This window comes from Phyllostomus hastatus, unplaced genomic scaffold (genome assembly GCF_019186645.2).
Source record: "Phyllostomus hastatus isolate PE091 unplaced genomic scaffold, TTU_PhHast_1.1 phas_contig_148, whole genome shotgun sequence".
In the NCBI taxonomy this organism is placed as follows: domain Eukaryota; kingdom Metazoa; phylum Chordata; class Mammalia; order Chiroptera; family Phyllostomidae; genus Phyllostomus; species Phyllostomus hastatus.
Window position 1 is genome coordinate 17,845,103 of NW_025333607.1, and position 26,575 is coordinate 17,871,677.

Consider the following 26,575-nt stretch of genomic DNA (forward strand, 5'->3'; position numbering starts at 1 on the left):
AACCCCTGGGCGAAGGGAGGCCCCACACCCAGGGCAGGCCAGGGCGAGACGGCACAGGACTTCACCACACTGCTCCGAGCGGCACACGCTTTACATCTCGGGGGCTGTTGATCTCTGGAATTTTCCGTTTAATATTCTTGGACCGCGCCTGGGGTTGGAAGTGAAACCCCGGAGGACAGGGACTTTCGTAGTTTCTCTGGGCGACTCTGTGGGTGACGTGTGAGTCACGGGAGAGGAGAGTCCCTGTAACTGGGACAACGTTTATGCTGGTGTTCTGCAGCCTGTTCACCGCCAGGGCACAGGCAGGGCCGTCTCGGGCGTCTGCTTTCTCTGCGTGGTATGTGTGCTTTGTGCGGTGAAGGTTCTTCCGCATTCACGCTGCATCTCACATCCGTAACCTCGCAGATGGAAAAAGTCCGTCTACCGAGCCCCACTGCCACCTCCAGAGGGGACCACACCGCCCAGGAGGCCCGGGCAGAGACCGCTGCTGGCCGGGTGCCCAGGAGGGTTCCCCGAGAGGCAGGCGCTGGGAAGCCAAAGCGCTCGTGAGCCTCGCGGTATCGCGGCGGTTGCTTCATTTCCCTGGTCCGGGGCTAGACCCGCGCTACCTCGGAGGCGTGCCTGGAAGCCACCACAGTGTAAACGGGACGGAGTCTTCAGAATCTCGGAAGGTCTTTGACGTTTCTCCCCCTGACACCGGAGCACCGCTCGCTCCATGACGCTGCCTCCTTCGGCCCCCACGGAGCCTTCTTCTGTGAATCCCCGGTGTCTCCCTCTCCTCTACCCTCAGCCCAGCTCAGGGGCTGCATTTACTCCGACGTGCACCGCCGAGGTGGCCTCCCCGCCTGTGACCACCCGCTGTCGAAGGCACTGCGCTGAGTGTGTCTTCCTAAGTACCGCTCTGGAACTTGATCTTGCTGGCAACTCTTTCATATCATGTATTCCACATACCCCGTGGTTTTCAGGTGCATGATTTGATTTACTACTGGAAATTCCTACAGAAATTCTAAGAGAGTGTGCACTCTAAGTTTACTAAGTCCAGCTTACAGAGTGACATAGAAACCAGAGAGCACAGGTGGATGGGCCCCAGGTCACTTAAAAATTAAGTGACGGGCTGGAGCCTACCACCTGTCTCCTCCGACCACAGGGCGGTGCTTCTGGCTATGTGTTCAAATGGGGAGTATTTTTAATATTCTTCTTGAGGTGACAGTGGCAGTTTCATAATCTTAATTTATTATGGGAAATGCATTGAGTTATAGGATTTTACTCTAATTGCTTTTGAAGATCAGCATGGAGAACTGCCAGCAGGGAATGGGGGGTGGGTGGGCTCTTTAAAAGCTTCTACGCAGTAGGGCAAACTAAGTATGAGTAGCTTTTCAAATAAATGGTGCTCCATTGCAATACCCACTTTTGTTTTCCTTGTAGTGCTAAGATTAAATTAACTCTAGTTGGAAAAGTGTATAATTGAAGTAAGCTTAAGCATAGAACAACAATTGGCTATTCAGAGAGATCTTAAAATGGGATTTCCATCAACGTAGACTGTTCAAAAGGAAACACTTCCAGTTGAATGAATACTTAGCCTACATCTTAAATAAATTAGGAATAATTGTGGTCTACTCAACCTCTTTTGTTCAGAGTTTATTCAGACACAAAGATATGCTGTTTTTTAACCCCACAGATGAAATATTTACCTCACCATAACATTAATTTATTAAGTATTCAACAGTGATAGGAAATACTTAACCAGGCTGCATCCTTTCATTGCATTGGTGAATAAAAATTAAAGCTAACAGAATGCTGAATCTCTTATATAATATAGTCTTTTTTACTTTTTTTTATCCTCACCCAAAGGCATGCTCATTGATTTTAGAGAGAGGGGATGGGGGTGGGGAGAGAGAGAAACATCAATGTGAGAGAGAAACATCCATCAGTTGCCTCTCATCGTGCTCCCTGACTGACCAGGGACGGGACCTGCAGCCCAGGCATGTGCCCTGACCAGGAATCGAACCCGTGACCTTTCCATTTACAGGACAACGCTCCAATGAACTGAGCCACACCAGCCGGGACATAGATTTTTTAAAATTCACACTTTCAGGCCATTTTCTTTAACAATGTCAGTTTGGCGGCAACCATGACCGCACCCCAGTGGGGGACTGCGTGAGCGTTTAATAAAGCATTCACTGAATTGCCAGGGGAAGGCTGACATCAGACAGTGGACAGTGTTCTCTCCCGGCGGAAGTCCGTATGTTAGCTTGCTCTATTGTGTTCCCAGCAAACGCCTTTGAAAAAGCTCATTGAGCGGCGATGTTGGCTTGGAGCCTCGTGGTCCTCATTAGAATGGATCCCTCCCAATGACACACCTGGTCCCCGGTATCTGCCGCGCGCACAAAGGCCAAGCCCGGCGAAGCCGCGCTGAGTGCAGAGCCTGGCCCAGGAAGGGCAGCGAGGACAACGAGGTGGGCAGCCGACCGCTAACCGCAGGTCACTGGGAGGCTTCTCAGAGGCCTCTGTAGCCTCCAGCAGGAAGCTTGGCATTGCCCGTCCTCAGGTCACGGTGATTTATCAGCTTGAGGATCATCGAATTCCTAAGGCCAATGACTTTAAATACCCTTCCTTTCTGTGAAAGGTGTCCTGCCGTTGACTTTGTCTTAGTAACCCTTTCTGTTGTGATGGGTAATCTGATATGGCAGGATGCGAACATGTCGGTAGATGAAGGGGATGCTAATTAAAGGTCCCTAAGGTCCTAGAAATCCTGATTTATTCATCCATCTCTTCTCCACGAGAGCACAAACTACAGAAGGGGAGGGTCGTCTGTTGGGTGTATTCCTTTCCAACGCAGATACGCCCCCGATAGGGGAAGAAAGGGCTGATACAGACGAGGTAAACATGCAGAAAAGCCACGAGACTATATGCCCTGCATCTGAAAAAACATTACTGAACACCGCCTGGGCTCCAAAGTGGGGAATACAGAAGTAAACCAACCGCCTGTCCTCAGGAACGCCCCCTGGTGGCCAGGTCTGCATTGTGCTACTACCTCTGGATGAGCAAAGAACTGCCCCAAGTGAAATATCAAATCCTTGGACGTCCCAATGCCTGGTGGTGTCATTTCTCTCACTTTGATGTTTAATGTTCTCTGTGTTGGGCCCCAGAAGAGTGCACATGGGCCCTGGTTTTGATATCAATAAACTGAAAAATGGAGCCAAACATTCCCCTTCTCAGGCAGTCGAAAGAAGTTTTTTGAGCCTGCTCTGCATTTTGACGAGGCTTTGGAGAAGACATCTAAAAGGAATTTGATGTTTGCCCTTTAAAGATCTCTAAAGCAAATTCTTATCGTATGACCCATCATGTTATTTTTCACTAATTTGTATTTTGCTCTATCTCTCTAATCACCATGAGCTCTGTTGGAGAAGGCATTCATCTTTGTACATCTCTGTTCTTGGTACAAGGCCCAGGGTAGAATAAGTGTTCAATAAAAGGTTTGTTGATGAGTATAAAAAAAATAATCGCCCTTACTTTGAAGCATTGTGGCTTAATTCAAGAAGAAATAATTCATCTAAAGAGAAATAAGTGACATGCAGTTAGTGAATTTAAAATACTTTTAAAACATCCTGGCCCTGGCTGGCGTAGCTCCGTGGATTGAGCGCGAGCTGCAAACCAAAGTGTCGCAGGTTCGATTCCCAGTCAAGGCACATGCCTGGGTTGCAGGCCATGACCCCTAGCAACAGCACATTGATGTTTCTCTCTATCTCCCTCCCTTCCCTCTCTATAAACAAACAAATAAATAAATCTTTAAAAAGTCTCAGTTTAAAAAAAAAACATCCTAGAAACAAATATGAGCCAGCATTGTGGTGGTAAAAGTGGGTAAGAACTGTGCACTTCTGTACAGGCTAGAAGGTTCCTCCTTCTGGCCTGGGCTTTTTCACAGGTCATGTGGGTGTCGGAGGAGCAGAGGGTCAGCCTCACGGTGCGAACGCGTACGAGTCTCCACCGTCATTGTCTCTGCGAGTGCCCCACCGGCCAGAGAGAGTCAGAGTGAGTTTAGGAGCAGATTAGCCAGAGACGTGGTACAGGGAGATTTAAACAAGTGGGGACCCTCCCTGCACTCCGTCCACCACTGAGGGGAAGGGACTCCCCATAACATCGGCCCCTGCTAATCGCATGGTATGGTTCCAGCCGTGCAGAAAGGAAGCCCCCCAAATGACCGCGTGTGCACAGGCACACACTCGCACACGTGCACATAGAGGAAGATTGACAGGGAAAGTGCTAACAGTGCTCACATGTGTGCTGCTGGAGTTCTTCATTGTTCATTTTCATTTTAAATGGTACTTTTAATGTTTTACATATTACATGTGTGGTTTTTAAAAGAAAAAAATGTCCAAGTTCATAGAAAAAATGTGATGATGGGTGATGTTTCACTTTTTAAGATTCACCAGATTATTTCTTTATACACACACACACACACACACACACTGCTCACACTCGGTACACTTTTACAGTGCTGTTTGCTCAGGCCGCTGGTGTACCCTTCCATCCGGCCTCCATCATGACACCCGGGAGAGACTGTTGGGAAGCTGAGTTGGTAACAAAATCTTCTCAGAAGCCGTTTCTTACTCTGTCTGCAAACCTGGTCGTGAGGGGCAGCCGTCCCTGAACCCCTTCTCGGTTCCCTTCCAGACGTCCTGCTGGCATGGAAGAGGCGGCCCAGGTGTTCGTCTGGGCGGAAGGAGCCCTTGAGTTTACCGACGCTGGGGGTGCCCTGCGGCCTTTCACGCTCTACGAGTATCGGGTCCGAGCCCAGAACTCCAGGGGCTCGGTGGCGAGCCCGTGGTCCTCGGCACGCACGCTGGAGGCCCCGCCCCAGGATCTGCCCGCACCCTGGGCTCGAGCCACGGGCGCTCACTCGGTGCTGCTGAACTGGACCGAGCCGGGCTCCCCCAATGGCGTCATCTCCCGGTACCACGTGGTCTACCAAGAGAGACCGGAGGACCCGACGCTGAACAGCTCGACCGTGCGTGCCTTCACAGTGATGGTGAGTACTGAGGAAGGGGGACAGACACTTAGGTCATCTGGTCAACAGGCTGACATCCGCTGCTCCTCCGACTTGTCGTTTCTGACTCGGGTTAAATATGTGGAAATTGTTCGCATGTGAAAAGAAGCGATGAAGTCAGGGGAATAGGTTGTTGAACCGAGAAGGGGATGCTGGGAACCAGTTTGCAGACCACAGTTTATTTGCCTGACCTCAAGTAAAGGAGGGACCCTCTCTTCACCTGATTTCTAAATCCATTAAATGGGGATAGTAAAGGTGTGTCTCTATACCTCATGGGGATGAGGCTCCGATAACATTAGAGATTTAATTTTCTTTTTTCTTGTTTTTAAGATTTTATTTATTTTTTAGAGAGGGAAGGGGGGAGAAAGAGAGAGAGAAACATCAATGTGCGGTTGCTGGGGGCCGTGGCCTGCAACCCAGGCATGTGCCCTGACTGGGAATCGAACCTGCGACACTTTGGTTTGCAGCCCGCGCACAATCCACTGAGCTATGCCAGCCAGGGCTTTAATTTTCTTTTTTCTTAAACAGCCAATTATGTATTTATATCTATGCAAGTATATTGATATACATAAATATAAAAAGTATATAGATGAAGGTATCACTTAGATACATATAGATATAGAAATAGATATCTTTAGATATAGATGTGTGCTGTGATGTCGGTTCTTCAAGGAAGAAAATTAAATTTCTAGATATATCTATGTAGATGTATAAATATACCATGGTTTGTCACTGTCCTTATGTTTAATTTTCCCATATGACTAAAAACTAAGCAACGTGTGAATGGAGGTGCGATATTTTTTAAATCGTTATTTCAGAATCAGTACTTTCCTTTTTACTGGACATTTAATTATCTTTATCACAGTCTTTCATGCTACGTCTCCTAAATCCTTCGTCATAAGCATCGGAAGCAGTGTTCCTCAGTGTAGGTGGGTGATCCCCGAGCCAATACATTACCTCTCGCCACATCCTCGGAACGCATGTTCCAAATTTCCACCCTGAGAGCAAAAACTGAAATGCTAAGTGACAGTTGTCTCACTCGGAAACAAGGGCTTTCTGGGGGAGACAGCATAATTTGAATGCATTTCACCAAAGGCACCGATGCTGTAATCATTAAACGTTTGATGTCATAAAGTATGTTTCAGGAGTATGAGCCTAAACGCTACATCTCCCAAAACAGGTCTGTCAGAGTTCCCTCGTGAGAGAGTCTCTAAGCCGCCCCTTTTGAGATGGTTCCATTACACAACACAGGACTCCAAGAGCCTCACGGGCTCAGGAAGGCGTGTGGCCCCCAGCCTCAAGCTCCCCGGGGCTCTTTGTCCTCGGGGCCCCCACACACTTTCTGTCCCGACAGCCCAGTTCACATTGCTAAATCCTTCATCTTCCTGAAGATTAGTCCTTTGCGATCCAAAGAGAAAAGCCAGAGTAATGAAGAACCAGCAATATTTCAGCATACTGTCTTTCAATGTCAAAGTGCATGTGTGTGTGTGTGTGTGTGTGTGTGTGTGTGTTCCAAGTCGCCCCCAAATCTGGATCTCTGACCCTGAAAATCCCGAGAGAAGACTTTGTGGGTTCATCAGGAAAAGTCCCAATTGACCTAAATCTTTGAGCAGGTGAGGACATCTCCCACAGAACCATAGGGCAGCCTCAGCATGCTGGTCACTGGGTCGGTCTCCGTGGCAGGAGGCCCTTTCTGGACCGACACCTGTGAAAGTAATCAGAAACATGATCGTCTGTGATTGTCACCCATTTGTATTATACATTCCCAAGAGAATATGTTCGTTAAAATGTATCTAAAGAAGGAGGTTCTACCACTTAATTCCAATTCCCCCCCTCAGAGGAGGATGTCCCTTTTATCCGAGTCAGACCCCTCCCCCCACCTGAAATCCACCTCTTCCCGTGCAGAGCAGCAGGACTTTCTCGGCTAGTGCAGTGGATCTCCCGGGTCAGGAACAGGTTATCGACGACGCAATCCAATTTGGCAAATAGTCATTGAGTGCTATACTCGATATGTCAATTCTCACTTCTACACTCAAGTGTATTTATGAAGTCTCCCATGAGGCCGGGTCCTCGGGCAGAGCAGAGGCTGGGGGACGGTGAGTCATCGAGTCCGGGGTGCAGATGGCTACCACTGGGCATTTTGGGTTAACTCTCTTTGCCTTAGAGTTCCCAGGGCTCGTGTTTCCGTGAATCCCTTTTAAATCTTTCTCTGGGCGCCTTCCTGGCTCTACTTACTTCCTCTCCTTCCCACACCAGCTAAATGTCTCCCCTGCCTCCTTCCATTTCTGCTGCTGCCCTAGGAAACCTGTCAAGGTCTCATTCTGTAGATGGCTGTGGCTAAAATTCTCCAAAGCAAAGGAACTGCATTTTCAGTTCGTGAGGCACAGAACCCATCCTCACGATGGCCAGGATTACATTCCAGTCCGCAGACTTGCAGGAGTTATCACTGATTCCCCTCATGTAGTCTCATTTACTGGGACTCCATCCCTGCGCAAGGGGCCACCAATGTGTTGCTGGGAGAGAGTGCCACCGCCGGCTGGTCCCAGAGCCCCCCCACAGAGTTGTTTATGGACAGGCGGGTGTTGTATGCGGAGAGAGCCACGTGAAGCAGGTGCAGTGGGTGCACACATGCTCCAAAGGCGCAGCGCGTGGAGAACGGCGGCGGGGCCTCCGCGGGGGAGGCCTGTGCTCTGGCAGGAGCCGCGGCAGCAGAGGCAGCAGGAGAGGAGAACTGGCAAGAGCGTGGGTTTGAATGTGTCACCGGCTTCCCTCCCAACCTCATGAAGCTCCATCTCCTTTTGGGCCTAAGTAGGTCCTTCTAAGTTGCCGGGGGCAGGAGAGAGAGACAGCTAGATGCTTAGGGTCTCTTTGGACCAAGGCCCACCACTACTGAAAGCAAGCTTCAGGTGGAGGTCCTCAAACTCCCCTCCCCGGGAGCTCGGTGACGGACCGCGCGGGGTCAGGAGAGAAGCCGCATTTAGCCCCACTTGGCACGCCCGCCCGAGCTCCGCACGGCACTCGCAGCGAACACTGCTGGCTGGCGAGCCGGCTGCCCCGCTGCCACCGTTCCGAGGGGTTTGCTGCTTCTCCCTGGCACCTGCCACTGTACTGGCAGAAACAACGTGGGATTTAAAGTGGAAGGCGGTTTACCTGTCAGCCTGCGGGCTAAGTGGATCCTGCCTCGGTGCCAGGTTACGAAACATCGAGCCCAGGTCAGGCGTTTGCTCAGTGCCCTGCAAAGTAGATGGTTCTCCGCCCTGGGTGCAGAAACCAAGCCTGCTGCGCTGAGGCGTAAGCAGATTATATGGGTCACTGAACGTTGGCTTCCGACCTGGAAGTAAAATCCAGAGTTGCAAACTCAAGTCTCTAGATCCTGGTGGCCAAACTACCTTGCCTAGTGTCAAGGAGGAGGTATTCAAAATTCCCTCACCGGATCGTCCGTGATTTCTCTACCGTTCAGTAGATATGTTGGGGTGAGGAGCAGAAATGAGATATTTCATCGTTGCCACATTAGGGAGAGTTTGTAAGTAAATTGATAAGTTCATGTTTAATTCCATTTTCATTTTGGCTTAGTATAATGTAAAACATTAGTGCTCTTTACACAGGATCTTAAATTAGTTGGAGCTCTTAACATTTGATGGGTCTTAGTTTTTTCTCCCCAGACCCACTCATAGGGCAACAGAAATGCCCTGGGGGACCTAGCTCTCTAAAAAAAGATTATCTTTCCAAAGTGAAGAAGGAATTGGTAAGAGAAGCAACTACCATGAATTTCTGTATCAGTTCTATTAACTGAGATTTTTCATATTTCATTATATAACCGTGTCATTCATTCTTTTACATAAAAGCTATAAAATATAAGTGGATAAATGTCATACCAAACAATGAATATTTGTTGACACGACCCTTTTTTATTGTAACGATGTATTTGGTTTGACATTAACGTTGCACTTACTAGATTTACATTATCTTTATCCCTTTTTTTATAATAATACCCTGCCAATCACAAATATATCTCAGGGATCTACTTTTAGCTCAGTATTGTTGGGGATTGAGAAAAACTAGATCCACGTAAGTCTTCTTAAATATCATGTAAGTCCTCCTTTGAAAGAGCTTTATCTTCCTCCGACCGCTGTATGCCCACAAGCTCCGCCAGGTGTGTCCCGCCCACTCGCCAGTAAGCTCTAGGGCAGGTCCCAGGGTTTTCCAGTCACTTCCAGTGGCAGCCGCCAGCCCGGCTTTAGTGATCAGGACTCATTTCGGGTGTTTAAAAATATCCACTTGAAAGCCAGACTGGTGTTCATGGATCCACGGTGTGGAAGGCAGGGCATGTTCGTTTTTCTCCCTCTTCTCCTCTTGTGGCTCTCCCCAGGATCCTGGCAGAAAAGAGCAATAGACACAGAGGAGCAGAGCCTCACTCGTTAATGTTGTTCTCACCCATCCATCGCTGCCTCCGGGAGGGCAGGAGCCCCGAGGGCTCTTCTCCGAAAAGTAGACGGGTTCTGTGGGGGTCCCTGGGGGGTGGGGGGGGTGGGGAGTCCGTGCTTCCCGGCCCCTGCAGCCGGCAGTGCACTCCCTGGCTCCCCCCTGCACCCCAGAGGTCCATCCCACAACCCCCTTTAGTCCTGGTCATCCCTCTTCCGAGCAGCAGCCAATAGCAGGTTCCGTCACATTGACAAGGCTCACTCCTTGCTGGGCATCTGGTAGACCTGGGGAAAAACTTGGTCAAGCAGGCGAGGAAAACACAGCCTGTCCAGCAGTCACTCCTGCATGTGACCTGCCCCTTTGGCTAAGACCCAGCCAGCCTCACTCCAGAATTCGTTGGACGAGAAGTGGGCATCTGTTTCTGGTTGGGCCAGATTCCCAAATCCTGGGGTCCCCTAAGAATCTCAGGAGACCCTTCTTCTCCCTAGTGGCTGCGTCAGCATCGCCCTGTGAGTCTTTTTGTCTTGAGTAGAGCAGAGTGCTCATCTCACCGTGCACTCAGACATCCCCGATTCCTTCGTGTTGTCCTCCTGGGCATCCCTCAGAAGCCTTGAGAGAGGAATTGGGGTATCCCCGTTCCCTCCCCACACGGTAAGAAGGTAACCTGAAGAAGCTGCTCTTCCGAATTCCCTTCTTTGACTTATTTTCCATGAACCTGGATCTTCTGTAGGTGGACTTAGGATGATGGAAGGGTGATTCTTTCTGTCCGTTAAGTCCTGCAGAGAAACATCTAGCACTTTCAGTAGAGATACGTGTCACCTATTTTTCTAAGCTATGCTCATTGTTCCCCAGTACATCCCGTGACGTCATGAGATGCCCCGTCATCTTCCCGGTGGCTCATGCCAGGGCATCCGTGAGCCTCCCCTTCCTCACTTCCAAATCCAATCCTTCCCTAAGTCCTATTGATTCTGCTTCTAAGGTATTGATCTTGAGTCCTTCTGCTTATGGGCCACCTTGGGATCTTCATACATGGTGTTCCTTCTGCTCAAGTGATCATGACCTTCCCCTTCAACTGTCCTGTTTCTTAATCATCAGGTCTGAACTAAGATGCTACTTATCTCACAAGGCTGTGGCGAGGACTAAATAACTTAACGTGACTGTCAACGGCAATATAAATAGGCAGTAAAACTTTAGAAGCTTTACTGTTTGGAGTAAAACAGGCTGAAAGAAATGAGCAAATATAGAGAAAGTTTTTGGTTTGTGCAAAGCAACTGTAGGTGCTAATCTGGTCAGGGATGAATGTCTTCTGTTTTATATATTTTAAGCCTTCCTCAACAAGCAACGAAATTCAGAGCTTGCAAATTTAAATGCTTTCTGACATCAGACTGTTAATTTCCAGGTAATATCTCAAAGACTGCATCAGGTTCTATTCGCTTCCCAGGTCTCCTGGAGCAAGCCTGTGCTTTTTGTCTCCCTGCAGCTTAGTTCTGCCCATCTGCCCTTCATCCCACCGCCTGCCCCTCTAGGAGCCCTGCTTGGGCGGTGGCCACTCAGGTGTGGCTGCTGTGACAGTCACAGGACCTTGCCCACTCCCTGAGGTCTGGGATCGTATCAGCAAAACATGAGACCTTTCGATCACCCACGCACACACTCTTCCCGTGTCACACAGATTCCACCAAGATGGCATCTACCAACTTCACTTATGCCCAAGGGCAGACTCTGGGCACAGAGGGGCAGGTGGCGGTGAAAATACCCTCTAACTCAAGTAGGCTGTGTTTGCAGCCTTTAACTGAATCATAAGGAAGCCCCCCAGGACCCCCCCAATCCTCCAGAGCCTTATCAAAAACATACATAGAAGTAAACCGAAAACGAACCAGCCCACAGACTAGCAGGGCCAGGCCATAAATTGAGAATGCGCGCTGCTGAGCGGAGACAGCAGGCTGCACTCGGCAGCGCGAGGGCAGAAGCTCATGTCGCAGGTGGGGAGGACCCTGCCCAGGACGAGATGGCTGCCCGAGCCGTGCCCTGCTCCAGCCAAGGGGGCGTAGCCTCCGCTCCGCACGGGCTCACAGGTGCAGGGGAACCAGACACAGATGACCAATTCTTTTATGGTTCACGGCCGATCAAAGTGAAATTCAGCAGCTGTTCAGGACAAGTGACCGCTGCAACGGCTGCAATATAACCTGCTAAGTAGAGAGGGAATTGCATTAGAGCAAGAGGTTAGCCGTGATTATCGGCAGGTGAGTGCTTTATTGAAGTTGAAAGACCATTAACATTGATAGAGTAATTATTTCAACTTGAAAGTAATTACCTTGATGGGTGATAACTTCTCTAGTGTTCCCAGATTTGATTGGGCCAAACAATTGTGAGCTCCCGAAGCCTGGAAAAATATTACAACAATACTGTGATTTTTAAATTACCGAAACCACTGTTGGAATATTTTAATTATGCTGAACGGTGAAAAGATTTTGCCTCACACCAGCCAGTGACCTCTCATTTAGGGAGAGACATTTGCTTCTTAATCCAAATGCAGTGACCCATACCCAACACCTGTGAATGTGTATGTGATGGGTTTGCAAATGAATCCTTTTATCTCGATATACTTTTTAAGGTGAAACCTCTTGTTAGTGCTGTGGCTGGGTGTTGCTAAGCTCAAACCACAGGCATTGTTGATCATATCTATGGACTGGGAGGCCCTAGAAGAGCAGCTACATCCTGTCTTTGTGACACAGGATTTCAACTTGTAAGAACTAAATATTTCAGTAATAACATCACAAAAATGGAAAATTCTGGATGCCATGTATGGTGGATCTCACTGGTGGAAATAGCTTTCTTGCTTGAAGTCACACAAGTTCTCTACACACCCATCATTGTCAGGGTGTTTCCTGTGTATCCACACTGGCTATCAGCAAACGAAATGAAAGCTGAGATCTGAGGCTACTGCTTCTCTGACATCTCATGCATGTCTGAAAATTGTGCGTTATTCGCAGTTGAGGACCTAGACACACAAAGTCTAGTGTGGCGACCAGGACCAAGACATACTGTGACACTCTTCCATCCATCAGTGTTCACAGAATGCTCTTTTGAGAATCCATTGTGCCCAGAAGCTACAACAGATACAGAGGAAGAAGAAATAGACTCTTCTGAGACTGGTGGTGTTCTCAGAGCAAATAAGGCAGGAGACAGATTGCAATATAATAAGTAATTATTTAGCCATGCATGGGCATTGATTGGGCTCATAAATACTTAAAGGAACCCAAGGAGACCTTAACTCATCCCCCCGATTCCGAACCCAGCACTCATCCTGCAGAACCACCAACCACTGGCTGAGCGAACACAGCATCATGATTCTTAGTCATGCTGTCAGAAAAGATGAATGTGACATCCCCTTCGAGTTCCTGGATGATTCCTTAGACCTTTCTATCATCTTGGCAGGGTCTGATCAGATGATCAGCCAATGAATGACTCTCTTTATGTTGGCACTTCCCGGGAGTTTTTTTCCTGATCAAAATCTCAGACTCTCACGAGGGCAGAACAGGTTTCCACCTGTTGTCCGAGAGCCAGGAAGGAATGTTGTAACAAACAGGTCATGGGTTCCCTCCATCTCCCCAGCTCCGCTCTGAGCTCTTCTCCACAGATAACCTCATTGGGTCTCGCTTGCAGAAGGAATGAGAGGGAAGAAATCCCAGCCAAGCCAAAACAGATTTGCTCCCCGGAAAGCAAAATGACTGGTTTTGAATTCGGGAAAACGGTAAAGAATTGAGATGAAACCAATGGGAAAGTGATAAGAATTGGTGATTTGAATTGTAAATCCTTCCATGAAACTGACCAAGGACTTAAGGAATCGGACCAATCGGGCGTCACATCAGAGTTCTTAGCACACCGCAGGCCCTCCACATGTGTCCTGTACGGTCAGGCTCAAGATTGTCTTAAGGAGCCCGCAGGTACTCTGAATAACTCATTTTTAAACATTTTATATGACACTCGGATTATTAAATATTCACATAAAAAATCAGGGTATTTTAATCCCTTCCAAAAAAAGGTGCATTGTCTACCTCTAAAAGATAATGGCCGTGTCTAGATTGTAAAATTACAGTATATTTTTTAACAGAGGTAAATGTTACTTTTTGACAAGACGCAAGTAGTGAGTTTTATCATATAAGTTCCTATTGGGTGATTATGATCCCGAGTTTTATTTTTGCTAAAGCAATTACTAGTGTCATGGCTGGATACCTGTGCCCATTAGTGGCTGGTTCTGTGTGTGTGTGTGTGTGTGTGTGTGTGTGTGTTTTTTTAAGGATGGTTATTGATCTCTTGCTGAGCTGAGATTCAGGTTTTATGCCAGATAGCTTGATTAATGGGTTGGTTTCTGTAAGTGGACTGAATGGGGATAGAAAGCCTGGGCAGCCTGCTCTGCCAACCCCAAATCCGTCAAGATGCATCGCTCATTATGAAACAGTTATCAAGGATACATGAAAAATTAATTGGGCTCAGTTTGATTCTGAAAAGAATCGGCTTTCTGCTTGGCGGGCCCCCCCGCTCCTACTCTTTCCAGATGTTGTGCGCCGGCCCCTGGAGGAACAGCAGAGGGAGATGTATTAATACATTGTATTGATTAGATCAAGACCCCTGACAGTTATTTGTAGAGATACCATCTGGCTGCTGTTCCAATTCCTTCACCAAAAACAGGACGTGACATGTTATTAATCTCAACTCTCTAAGTATGGACAGTTGCCTTTTCTGCTAAACTGCATTTTACCATTCCGTAGGAGACGGAGGCAGACCTGAAGGGTGCAGAAATTAAGGTTATTACACAAATTGAGCCATATGGTCCAAATATTTCAGCAAGAAAATTGCCCGGCAATAAAAATTGCTCCTGCCTTCCTAATGGTGTAAATTACAGTTTAACCATGGCTCTAATGATGTCCTTCTGCCGCGCTTAACTACTGTTACATGAAGGACATTGTTTTAAAAATATAAAAAACAAGTCAATGCCAGCAGCGTGTTTTACAATCTGTTAGTGTGTCATTAAGAACACTGTCAGAATTACATAAACATAATGGCAGGCAACCCGGCATACAAAAGAACGCGGACGGAAATGGAAAGTGCCTTGAAAACTCTCGTCTGTGTCTCTGGAATGTCAAGAGCACAGTCCCCTCTGGGTGTTTTCCAGGGGGCACGGCCCTGCCCAGACCTTTATTCTAATTCTCCTGTCCCCCTGCGCCCAGGGAGACAGGTTGCCCTAGCTGAGGGGCAGAGCTACCCGATTCTAGGCCGAAAGGTAGAAGTCGAGCCTTTTCACCATTTCTGTTGTTGGCGAAAGGGCTGACTCTCCACCATGGTCTTCCTTAAGAGGGACGAGGTGATACTGAAGTGACAGTTTCCACTCTGTTTCAGAAGAAACCAGTCCGCTGTTTGGAGCCCAGTATTAAGAGGAGGGTTACTCAAAAAAAATCACAGAACTTTTGAACGTGACAGTAAAGACCATTCATATTCTTGGAAGACTGTAACCCTTCACAGGTGTTTCCGCCTATTATATCAAAACACCTTGACCTTGAAAAAAGTAGCCATACAGGTCACAAGAATACGATGTTTTACCTTCTAAAATTGTGCCATCCCGCCGACCTTTCGGCCTTCCAAGATGCTCAAAACACAGTTTACGTTAAAAGTCTGGAGAAAAGTTTATTGGAATTAAATATATATGAAATTTGAAGGAAAATTCCTTTTAATTTCTAGTAAGTTGATCTTCTGTTTAAGTGCTTTTTTATTCTCTATATCCCGAGAGAGGGAAAACCTAGGGTATGGTTTCCATTCTTTCTACTACCCAGGGCTGCCTTCTGTACTATCTGCCTAGAGGAAACAAGACATTATTCATAAAAATCTAGCTATCGATGAAAGCCACAAATTATAGTTCAGTGCAATGAAGTAAGAGGGGCCACTTAGCTTGATGTGATTAATTGTCTGATGCAAACATAAAAAACAGTGTATAAGAGATTCCAAGAATTAAAAGATCACTTATCCTGCAAAGTTCAGAGAAGACTTTGGGATTGCTTTGCCTTAAACAAGGGTGGGGTTCAAACAGAAGGCATGAAGCGAAAACAAAATTATTGCTATTGTTATCATTATTATTCAGTGAAAGAAACAAAAGCTTAGGTTGAAAACGTCCGACGGCACGTCTCTGCTTCAGGAGATAGAGAGGGGGGTATTTTTCCAGTCTGTGACCATTGATTGGGCTGACATTAAAGGTATTTTATTCTCAATAATCCCATCAGGTGCCTAGCAGAGCCAGCCGGTGAGCTGGCTGGCAGCGTGGGTCCGGGGGGCCAGCAAACAGGATCTAGAGATTGGCAAGGCCCCCTTCCGTCCCGTGCCTTGGGGAGGTAGGGCCCGCGATGCCTCCCCAGAGGGGCAGCTCCCCACAGCATACCCGGACCAGGGCGATGACCAGTAAATGGTAGTTAGTATGATCTGAAATAGTATGACGAAGAGAACATCAGTCCATCGAGATATCTTTGTGCTAAGGTGTTGACAGGGTCCTATTGGGAGAGACGAGTCCAGAATTTTTTTTTAAAGATAAAGTTTCCCCTCTCCTCCTTTTCCCTTCCTTCCCTCCAACCCCTTCCCCAAGAACACGTGCTCCCTAACAAATCCCGTTAGTAACAGCGAGGTCCTGTGGCTGCCGACCGTACAGTCCAGGTGGCCTCGTGGGGAAAGCAGAGCGAAGTCAGGCTCTTGTTTGGGGAGCTCGTCTTGAGATAGTCGGCTCCCGTGGAGTATTCCCTGCAGTCCACCTCGCTCAGGCGACACCTCGTGTAGCAGAGGACACCTCAGTAGGCCACCCGGCGATGCCACCGCTGGATTTGTGGCACTGCCCGAGGCCACCTTACCAGCATCCACAAATGGAGCCAAGGCGATAAGGACACACCTCCGGGACCTGCCCCTGTGATGTCACAGGAGCCAACGAAGAGCCGGAGGCGGGAGGGGCCCATCCCTCTGTCTCCGCACGTTGCTCTGTGACTTCTCCCTATGCCACACCTAGGTTGTCATCTTACCTAATCTTGTGTAACTTCTGGTTTACAAGAAACTCAATACGGACCTAAAATTAGCTTTCTAAATAGTGCGGTGCACCTTAAACCATGTCTAATGTTCTTCTTTCGTGGCCTACGACATTCGAGAAATATGATAATTATTAGCGCGTGCGAGGCTGAGCCGAGCCAGGACCTCGGGAGACCCGGTCCACTTGTCCTTTCTGCCCAGAAGAACCTGGCCCATCGTGCCTCGCATGCTCTGGCATCCTTCCCTTCACGGAGTGATAATTATTTATTAGTGGGGTATATGCTTATTACATCCAGAAATTAAAGTTGTTAGGGACCTTGCGCATCCAGGTCCCTGTGGCTGGATGATCACATCTGTTAGAAATAAATCACTTTAAAAAAATTATATTGGTCTCACAGACGGTCAAGAAATGGAGTGAGGGGAGGGAGGGGCGACCACAGCGAGGGAGCTTGGTCTCCAGATCCGGTGCCGTCAGGATGAGTTCAGTCAGGATGCCATCGGTGAGTCCCCTTCACATTCGGACGTCACCTCCGTATTGCTCCTCTTTGAACCCCGGTGGCCAATTAACAGTGTGGCTATTTACTCATCATAAAACAGGCAGGATAAATTGACTGGTTAGATTAGCTAATAGGAATTTTTAGCAAGGAGCAGAATAAAGAACGATGTATGTGGAGGGACCAAAAGGAAAATCTTTGGGGAATTCTAGGAAAAAAACCTGAAGGAGTGTTCCTCTGAAATGTGTCCGGAGTTTCCGTGGGAAGCGAGGAAGCTTCAATGGGGAGATTCCCTTTGACAAGTTTTCTTCCTGCAATATGTTCCCTTTAATTCTCTCACGTGCATTTCCTTGGAGCGTCTTTCTTTTCTAAAGTAGAAAGACAGTTAAATTACTTTCAGCAATGACTAGTTTCATTGGGGTGTTTCGATGCCTCTTTTTGAGAGAAGTAAAGCAATTTGCAGCCTCTCTGGTCATCAGCCCACAACCCAGCAAATAGCAAGCCTGTGACCTTAATCTTGTAAATACTTATCTTTTTTTACTATGAAGAACTTAAGAAAACATTATATAATCATCTATCTATATAATTAAAATTCTGTGAAAATATATGTATTAAACATTATTAGCTTGTGCATTCTAATTTTGTGGCCAAAATTCTGTGAAAATATATGTATTAAACATTATTAGCTTGTGCATTCTAATTCTGTAGTTGTAACGATTTGTTTCTATAAATCATGTTTTTATTATCCCTCTTATTGCAAAACGTACCTCAGAAGTGTAAGCTGGACGACAGTGAGGGTTGGAGGGTTTTTTAACGGATGCAACATGAATTCATCCCCACGACTGAAGAATCTGGAGAAGCTGATAGAGGTCTCCAAAAATAACAACTTCTGAGCTCTCAGCTTCAAAGGTCCCAAAAAAATAGTGTTGATCTTCTTTGTTTGCTAACTTTTGAATGACTAGCAATTCTTGTTCAGAAAATTGAGGGTCTACCTCCGGCAGCATCTGAAAGAAATGGTTCAGTGGGGTACTTTTGAACATTGAAGATCTCATTGTAAAAGTCAACACTTGTTTTGGTACTGAACGTTTCTGAAGGAAATGATTTGTTACAGGGCACGTGGTCTCCAGAATATTTTCACTGGGGAGCCCCTGAGCTAAGGGCTCTGTTCAGAAAGGTCAGACCCCTGTGTTTCCACGAGGAGAGTGCCCCCTGCTGGATGTGTCTCTATACCACATGTCACAGCTAAGACCCAGCAGCCCCCTCTGGGGACCAACCGAATGAGCAGTTAAGATGCATCTCAGCAAAGGGTTTTGGAAACCCCTTGCCTCGTACTGTGCTGGAATGACTGCGAATGTGGAAGTGGCCGTGGTTCCCCCTAGTTTTCTTTTTACCGCTGTATTATAGCACCCTATTGCGGGAGACGTCTGAGCCTTCCCCGTGTCCTTGGACACTGCCCAGATGGCGCCTGCGTGCTCTGGTTGGGACTGGGCGGCACTCGTCTTTCATGCTGTGTAGTCTGCCTGGTTATCAGAGAGACAGGAGACAAGGAAAATTGCCACTTTTCTGCTCCTCTCCATCCATTTCTAGGCACCCACAGAGGACGGGGCGCAACGGTGAAGGCGACAGTCGCTGTGATAACTGAGCTCCGCCTCCCCGCGCCGCAGAGCGCCCCGCGCCCCCGCAGCACCCGCGCCCCCGCAGCATAGCACCCTCGGCAGCAACTGGTTATTTGCGATCCTGTGACTAACAGGGGAGCGACTGGCGGCGGAGACGTTTTATACCTTGCCCAAGCCACCTGTGTGTGCACCTCTCTCCTTCACTCTAATTTTAAGCTTAACAGAGCATTTAAATCCCATCATGCAACCTGAGAAATCGTCAAAAGAACTAATAAATATGGGGAGCAGTGGAACTGGTTGAAATAGCCCGCGTGCACAGGTGTAGCATGCTTTTTGGGACACGCGCATGCCGTAGGCCTCCCGTCTCCAACTCCGTTCTTGAGCGCCATCTGGGCCGTGGCCGCGGGTCCCGTGTTCACCCCGAGTCGTCAGTGCGTTGCGCTGGGAAATCACTCGAAGGGGGTGAGATTTTCTTTTTTTTTTTTCACAAATGATCTGTAAGCATTTATCTTCCAAAGAGTCTTAGTGGACTGTGTCCATGCCAATGACCTGAATGACTTTGTTTTTACTTTAGAACTTCACTTATGACGGAGTAGGGGGTGGGATTTTGTTTTGTTTTGCGGAGGAAAATGGCTGTGCGCTGCGTGCCCCCCGACAGTTGCCTGGCTGGAGGAGGGGCGCGAACACAGGGCAGCCGCCCCCAGGCGGCGGGGTGGAGGGGGGGGGTGCAGCCCTGTGACTAGTAACTGCTGGGTCACACAGCCCGTGGTATGCATGTGTCCTTGCTTATAAACTATAAAATGTGTACTAGTGAAAATTATTTACACTATAAAAGACAAATTTTAAAAGGGATCGATATGGATAAATCACCAATAGGCTATTAGATTAATCATGAGCTACTACTATTATTAGCTAATATCTTAAGATAGGACAATCTTTATTGAAAGATTCATCATTAATAATGCCAATCTATTTCCCAAATAGTCTCTTTGATCATTTCAAATGTTTTGTCACCCTCTGATCAAATATGCCTGGGCTGTTCGTGTTTGTACCTCATCCTGGGGCTGATAAAGGGCTTGCATCACAAGAAGTATCAACCCGGCCACTTCCTTGTTCTTCATGTATGTACTTATGCTCAGTATTATATTTGAATCATGGCTTTCCATTCTTTCTGGAATGTTGAAAGTCACCATGTTTCCACAGATAGTATAATTAGAACTGTTAACACACTTTCCATGGCACCATAAACTGTATTATATATCACTGTCTCCTCCAATTGAAAAACTCCATCCTTCCCTTTCCGAGGACTAACTCAGAACTTAATATATTTATTCTTTCATTCACTCATCCAATCACCATGCACCTAATATATGCCAACTGGGTATACAGCAGTGGGTAAACCTGATGAAAAAGTCCTCCCTTCTTGAAGCTTTTATTCTAGTGGGGAGACAAGGACCATGTATGTGCGAGGGGAGGTATCAGAGGTGCTGTGTCTGCCAGTCTGGGATGTCCCATTGGCCAGTCTTGGGGGAGACTTGCCTGTTGAGACCGGAAGGGTGGTACTTAAGGTGGGAAGGTCAGGGGAGGTCTCATAATCAGGTGACAATGGAGCAGAACTTTGGAGGAGAAAGGAGCAAACCATGCAGTTAACCGGGAGAAGACTGCTAGTTCAGGAACGGAGATGTATTTAGGAGTCTGGGTTCGGTCCCTGAATAGTCCGGTTAGGTTCCAGGACCCGTCCACATGTGTACTGACCTTCAGATTAGGATTCCCAAAGGTCGTGTTCCACCACTGAGACTGCTTTGACAGAGAAGTGCTCCAGTACTTGGGGGATGTAAGGCTCAGCCAGCAGACGAGCTGTGTAACGTAGACATCCCCCAGTTTTTGAGTCTGTTCTTTGGGTCTGTACCTTTCACGCACCGGTAAACAAATCTTCCTCCAGTGCTAGTTCATCCCCTGACATCATTCATTTTTTTTCTTTTATAATCTTCTAAAATACAGGTGGCAGACCCAAGGCCTGCGGGCCGAATTCAGCCCGCCACCTTGTTTTATCCGCCCGGCACCGTGTTTCTACCTGCTGGCAGCACCGAGCTCCTTGCCCCTAGTCAAGGAGGAGTTACATGTACACAGCCCTAACATTACAGTCGGCCCTCGGAAGGCAAGGCCGATGTGGCCCCCGGTGAAAATGAGTCTGACTCCCCTGGATCCAAACTGGCCCCGTATTCCAGGCCAACCAGTGTAGGACTCATTCACTGTGAAACAGAGATGCTTTTCCAATTACTGTGTCCCAGTTCAAGCCCAAGGAGCTCTTGATAAAGTGCCCAGCCTTTCTCTGGATTTTGTCTCGTTTTCCATAACCCCGTTTTCGCAGTCTGTGACCCCACGTTAGAAGTGAATGTAACCACCCCACACATCACGTACACAGTAGTGGGATGAGGGATGAGCGTGAATGAATGTCTGTATGCACAGCACAGCTGAGAAGAGAAACGGGTGTTTATTTCCTAACAGGCCCTTACGTCGGCGATGGTATGTGACTCCCTCTCCTGTCTCTCTAGTGAGTTGGGATTATTTGGCTGATGGGGTCAATGAGACTTCTTCCTGATTGGTCTGAGTTCTCGGTGGCCTTGCCTTCTTGGCCAGCTTGAAGTGACCTTCCATTCCCCTGGCGACACGGGGGAGGGTTTCTGGGCTCTTGCCCGAGCGCCCCCACTTCTCCATTGTAATAGGTGTGAGAGCACCGGCGTCCTCATTGGTCTCATCGGTCACCCCAGCCACGAGTCTGGAGTCTGAGGTGGTGGTGTTGTTTCGTCCTTACCTGGTGGCATGCGGTGATCCCAACCTCAAGGCGGCAGTGTTCTGCTTTCAGTTCGGATGGACCATCATGGAAGCCGTTCTGTGCCAAATCAGCAGCATTCAGAGTCTCATACACAAAGACTCTGCACAGAGTACAGTAGATAAAACTTTAGCCAATCGGTCTGTAGTTCTCCCTGTGTTTGAAAAGATGGCCCTCCTCCCTGCCTTTCTACCCGCTTTCTTCTGGGACCTTGGCCTCAGAGGTGAAGGTCAAGTTGCAAACTGTATGTTTCCTTCTGACTCTAAGATTTTTAGGAGTTTTCCATTTGTTTTAATTGCTTCAATCTCACATTGAATGATACAATGCTGAGCTTCTACCACGTATACCTCTAGTCCATTCCTTCATATTGATACGTAAAGCTCGTCCTTTCCTTGGGGTCTTTTGTAACTGCTGAAGCCCAAAACAACTTTTGAGATGTACGCCTTTTGTGCTGGTTTTCATGTGTTTTTCCAGTGGTTTCATGGATGCGAGTCTCGCATCCTAATGAGTTGCCATTCCTGAAGTCCAGGATGTGCATGCTTCTACTTGTTGACCACTCCTTTTAGTGCCTAGCACCATGCTAGAAAAAAGGAGATGCTAATTAAATATTTGACTGTGGATTTGACCCTCAGACCACAAACCAATCTTAGCATTTTTCTTTGCTGAGTGCTTTAAACCAAGCATAAAAATGAATTCAAACTATCGCCCTCTGAGATCAACAGACGCCGGTGCTTTCTCGGCTGCTTCCAGTGACAAAGAGCTGATTCAGAGCACTTTTCTTGAGTGCCCATGATGACCTTGACACTTTCAGAAAGGTCATCTGGCTTCACCCTCAGAAAAGACTAAAAAAAACATGGATAATTTGCCTAAGTTGTCTCTAAGTGACAGAGACAAAACTTGAACTTGTGTCTTCTGATTCTCATTTGATTGTGTTTTGATTAGAGCATCTGAACTCGGAAAGGTTGCCTCATTCTCCAGACATTAAGTCACAGGGTTTTCTTGCACACAAGACATCGTTATTGCTAACACAAGCCATGGAGAATAATAAATCGTTGACCAACGTTAATAATGCATTCAAAATGCCAAACTCACAGCATGATTTCAGTCCTCAGCGACAAACTTTTTTCCAATTTTGTCCAAATGTCCAATAGAAATGATTATGAAAAATTGAAAACAGTCTTTGATTTACCTAAATGAAAATAAGAACCACAACTTCAAGCTCTCAGGACAAATAAAAGTTGTTTTTAGTTTTAATTAAGTATGCTTAGCTTAAGCACATTTTCTCTTAAGGTGTAATGGCAAAACCGTGATCATCTCTTTTTGTTTATTCATTTAGAATGCAAATAAAAGCAGATAATCAATAGATCATTATCTAAAACTGAAGGATTTACAAGTTAATAAGCTTGAGTCAATAGATATTCCACAGCAAAGTGCCCAGTGCTGAACCCAACATAATTTGCTTCACCCAAAGCTGGTTGACCTCATGCTTTGGTTTAATTCTAATATTAACTGAAACATCCAAAGAAAAAGGGACATTTTTAGTCCTTTTATTAAAATGTTTGTCAAAGCAACAACTCAATATCAACATCTACCTAAACCGCCTGGGTTCGCACTGTTTGGAGCCAGTTAACCCCTGCAGACCCCGAGAAAAGTGAACTGTGGGAGTTCCTCAGAAGTCTGTCTTTGCAATAACTTTCCCCTGAGCCTCAAGTGTCGTCGCTTTTCCGTCCCATAGAGCCCGCTTTTCCCGACTTACAGGCGAACTGTTGAGTTGTGTTTGTCTGAAAAGCAATCCTTCTGTTCCCCCAGAGGTTATCGCTCAGCCCGACTCCCCGTAAAGTGCACACACAGGCGGGCTTAGACAGGGAGCCTCTCCTGGTCCCCGGGTGGGAGGAAGGGAGGGGCTCTGCCTGGCCCCAGACTCACCTGCGCTGGCCACCGGCGTCACAGGCTGGCGATGCTGGTGGGGGTGAGGAGGCAGTTCTGACCCGACACCAAGCGTACCTCCAAGAATAATTTCTTTTGTTTTTTTATCTGGCTAAGATATCTTATTATGAACGAGTGTTAAAATGGGTGTTGCAATGGGTGTTGCATTTTGTTAATTTTAGTAAGATTATGTAAATCAACTTTGCTAAGGGCTCAATTCTACCTCGTCATAATATCTCTTTTAAACATACCGTTGGATGCTATTTGCTTATATTACGACCTTTGCGCCTAATCTCAAGTGATTTTGGACTATACGGCATACCCTTACTGTTCAGTTCTTGTTTAATTGTGATATTATTCAAACATCAGATATTGAGTTTGGTGTCTAGCCCTTTTTCTCTATTTTCTGGAACACTTTGTTATTGGTTACTCACAGAGTTAATTACAAGGAATAACATAAGAACTTCTCGGATAAAACCCTGTCATCTGGGCCTCTTTAAAGGAGGGGCCCAGATTCAGAGCTTTGTTTTATTTTATTTTAAAGTTGATTGAGCTATTACTGAGTGCATTTGTTAATGTGTTCTATTTTTCTAGAATTGCCCATTTTACATTTTTATATTTATTATCATGAAATTGTTCACATGTCTCCAAGGTTACCCTGTGTTTGGTCCAGGGTCCTCACCCCCACCTCTCCCTGGACTCTCTCTAGCTCACTTCTCACACTGTTTTTGGTCTCTCTTGTCTTAGGCTCACAGTCTACACCAGGGGTGTCACACTCACTTTCACTGGGGGCCTCATCAGCCTCGTGGTTGCCTTCAAAGGGATAAATGTAATTTCAACTCCTTAACAGTTAAGGAGGAGTTACATGTACACAGTCCTAAAATTATTTCAGCCCTTTGAAGGCAGCAGTGAGCCTGATGTGGCCCCCGGTGAAAATGAGTTTGACACCCCTGCATCTACACACTCTCCTTCACCCCGCTCCTTTATTTTAAACTCTGTCCGCATTTAGTGACAGCATAAACGTGTTCTGAGCGCTCACTCCATGCCGGGCACCGTCAGACACACTCGGGGTGGAGCAGAGAGTGAAACAGTGACAGGCCCTGCCCTAGCAGAACTTAACGTTCTAGTAAAGAGAGTTATAAATAATGATCCAATAACCAAACGGATTCTGTAATATGTTAGAAGGGAGTGATGAGCACGTTGGAAGAGAAAAGGTAGAGAGAGCAAGCTAAAGGTGTTTCGAAACGAAAGGAGAAAGAGGAGAGTGGGCAGGTTGCAGGTGCAAACAGGAACCGCTCGATGGGAAGACGAGGGAATGTTACCCTTGCAGACTGGTAGCCACAGGGAGCTGCAGGCAGGAAAAGCCGCCAGCCCAGGGCCCTCAGTAAACACTATGTGCTTAATCGAGGGCTGGTTAAATACAAGGCTGTGGCTGGGATGAAAGTCCGTTAAATGTATTTTAGTGCAGTTTTACTAGTATTGCCATCGAACAGATTGTCAGAGTGTGCACATGCTTAATTTGGATAGATCAGAAGTCCTGCCTTTTAATATCGAGTGTGACCCGCCTGCCACATTAACATTTAATTATCCCACATTGCATTTTTCTCTCCTCTTCTCCATTGAAAAGGGAACCATTTTGAAACCACTCTCCTCTGCCCACCCCCAATATTTTTACGGTAGGTTAGGCTCCCCGTTCCTTGTGCCGGGACTCTGTATAGATGAAATGGATCCATCCCGTTGGTGGGCAAGGAAAATGTCTGTGAATTGTCTTCGTTTTGCATTGGCCCCACCCCACTATGAAACGATGGGCTCCAATGAGAAGAGAAAATGTCTCCCCTTTCCACACACTAGTCTCCCTCTATGAACACAGACATGCGTGGGAGTAAAGACACAAACGTGCCCACAGGACACACAGATGAACACTCCACATTGAACATTTGAAGTCTGAAACTTCCAGTTGTTAACAAGAAACGGCCTCTGACCAGCCCATGGTAATTTCTGGAGGGGAGGATAAACTTTTATACTTTATCGAAATCTTTTCCATTCAGCCCTCTAACATTAGTAAGAACCCTGAGCGGGAGATGCTTTCTGTTTGACCATCAGGAGCATCCTCGACCTGTTGCAGCTGCTGGACAGGTGTTTCACCAGCACGCAGGGCGGTGTGATTGCCAAGGGTGCAGGTGGCTCCGCACAAACGTGTCCCCACGGGCAGGATAAGACATAGTCCAGGTACACATGACCCTGATAGAGGGTCAGGACTGAGGACAGGATCACTGGCCTCAATTCAGGTGAGTGTTACAACCCCCACCTCAAATGGTCTCAAAATACAGTTATGTCTAAAGAGTAATTACAAATTGTAAAATCCAGAAAACATTCCACAAAAATGTTTTAAATTAAGAAAATACTCTCCCGTCACCTTCTGTATATATGACAGTCTACAGTTGTTGGCGGAATAACAATCAGACAAAGGGACGAATGAAGTCTTGGTAGATTTGTTTCTCCCCCAGTCACTGAACATGACCAGCACCGTGACAGGGCAAAATTTTAAACTTCCTTCACTGTTCCTTCAAATGGCGTTGTAGAGCTCTTTACACATAATTATTACTTTTTTTTTTGCCTAACGTAACTCACTGTTTTTTAACAAATGTGCTCCAGAACTTCAGGGTAAGGTTCGCAGACCCGTCCACCCCCTTGCCAGCATCCCCGCCCACTGTTGTGCGCGCCCGCTGTGCTGCGGCCGCAGGCACCTCCCGGCTCTCCCTCCTCTCCGCCGCTCCAGCCCCCACACGTTTTCACCCACTCACATTCCACACCTTCTTGACTCATGTCGGATGCCGCCTGCCAGGGACACCCCCCCCCAGCCTCTCCCTTCCCGGTCAGAAGAACCCCCTCAGTAGTTCCCCCACTCAGTTGTAGCACTTACCACGCTTTGGATTGCGTGCATCTGTATTCATGGATTATAATTGGTCTCCATACATTGTTGGCTCCTACACGTCAGGAGCCTGATATCCGTCTTGTGTCTCCCACGGCAACGCCTCAGAATGTTGTACATGGCTGATGCTCAGAAGTGTGTAAAACAGTGAATGGAGCTGTTGGCCAACAATACTGCGTGTTTCCACTGACTGTCATGGCAGCTGTGATGCCCCCTAGCAGTGCCACCGGGCACATACTCAGTTCTCAC

At 47.2% G+C, this 26,575-nt stretch overlaps 1 protein-coding gene across 1 annotated transcript in view; it reads left to right on the forward strand.

Moving 5' to 3' along the window:
- The window catches only part of USH2A (usherin), a 516,227-nt gene that overhangs the window by 434,275 nt on the left and 55,377 nt on the right, over window positions 1–26,575 (forward strand). Inside the window, exon 61 of the mRNA XM_045859450.1 lies at window positions 4,675–5,029. Within this exon, the coding sequence (XP_045715406.1) occupies window positions 4,675–5,029 (355 nt within the window). The remainder of the gene's footprint in view (window positions 1–4,674; window positions 5,030–26,575) is intronic.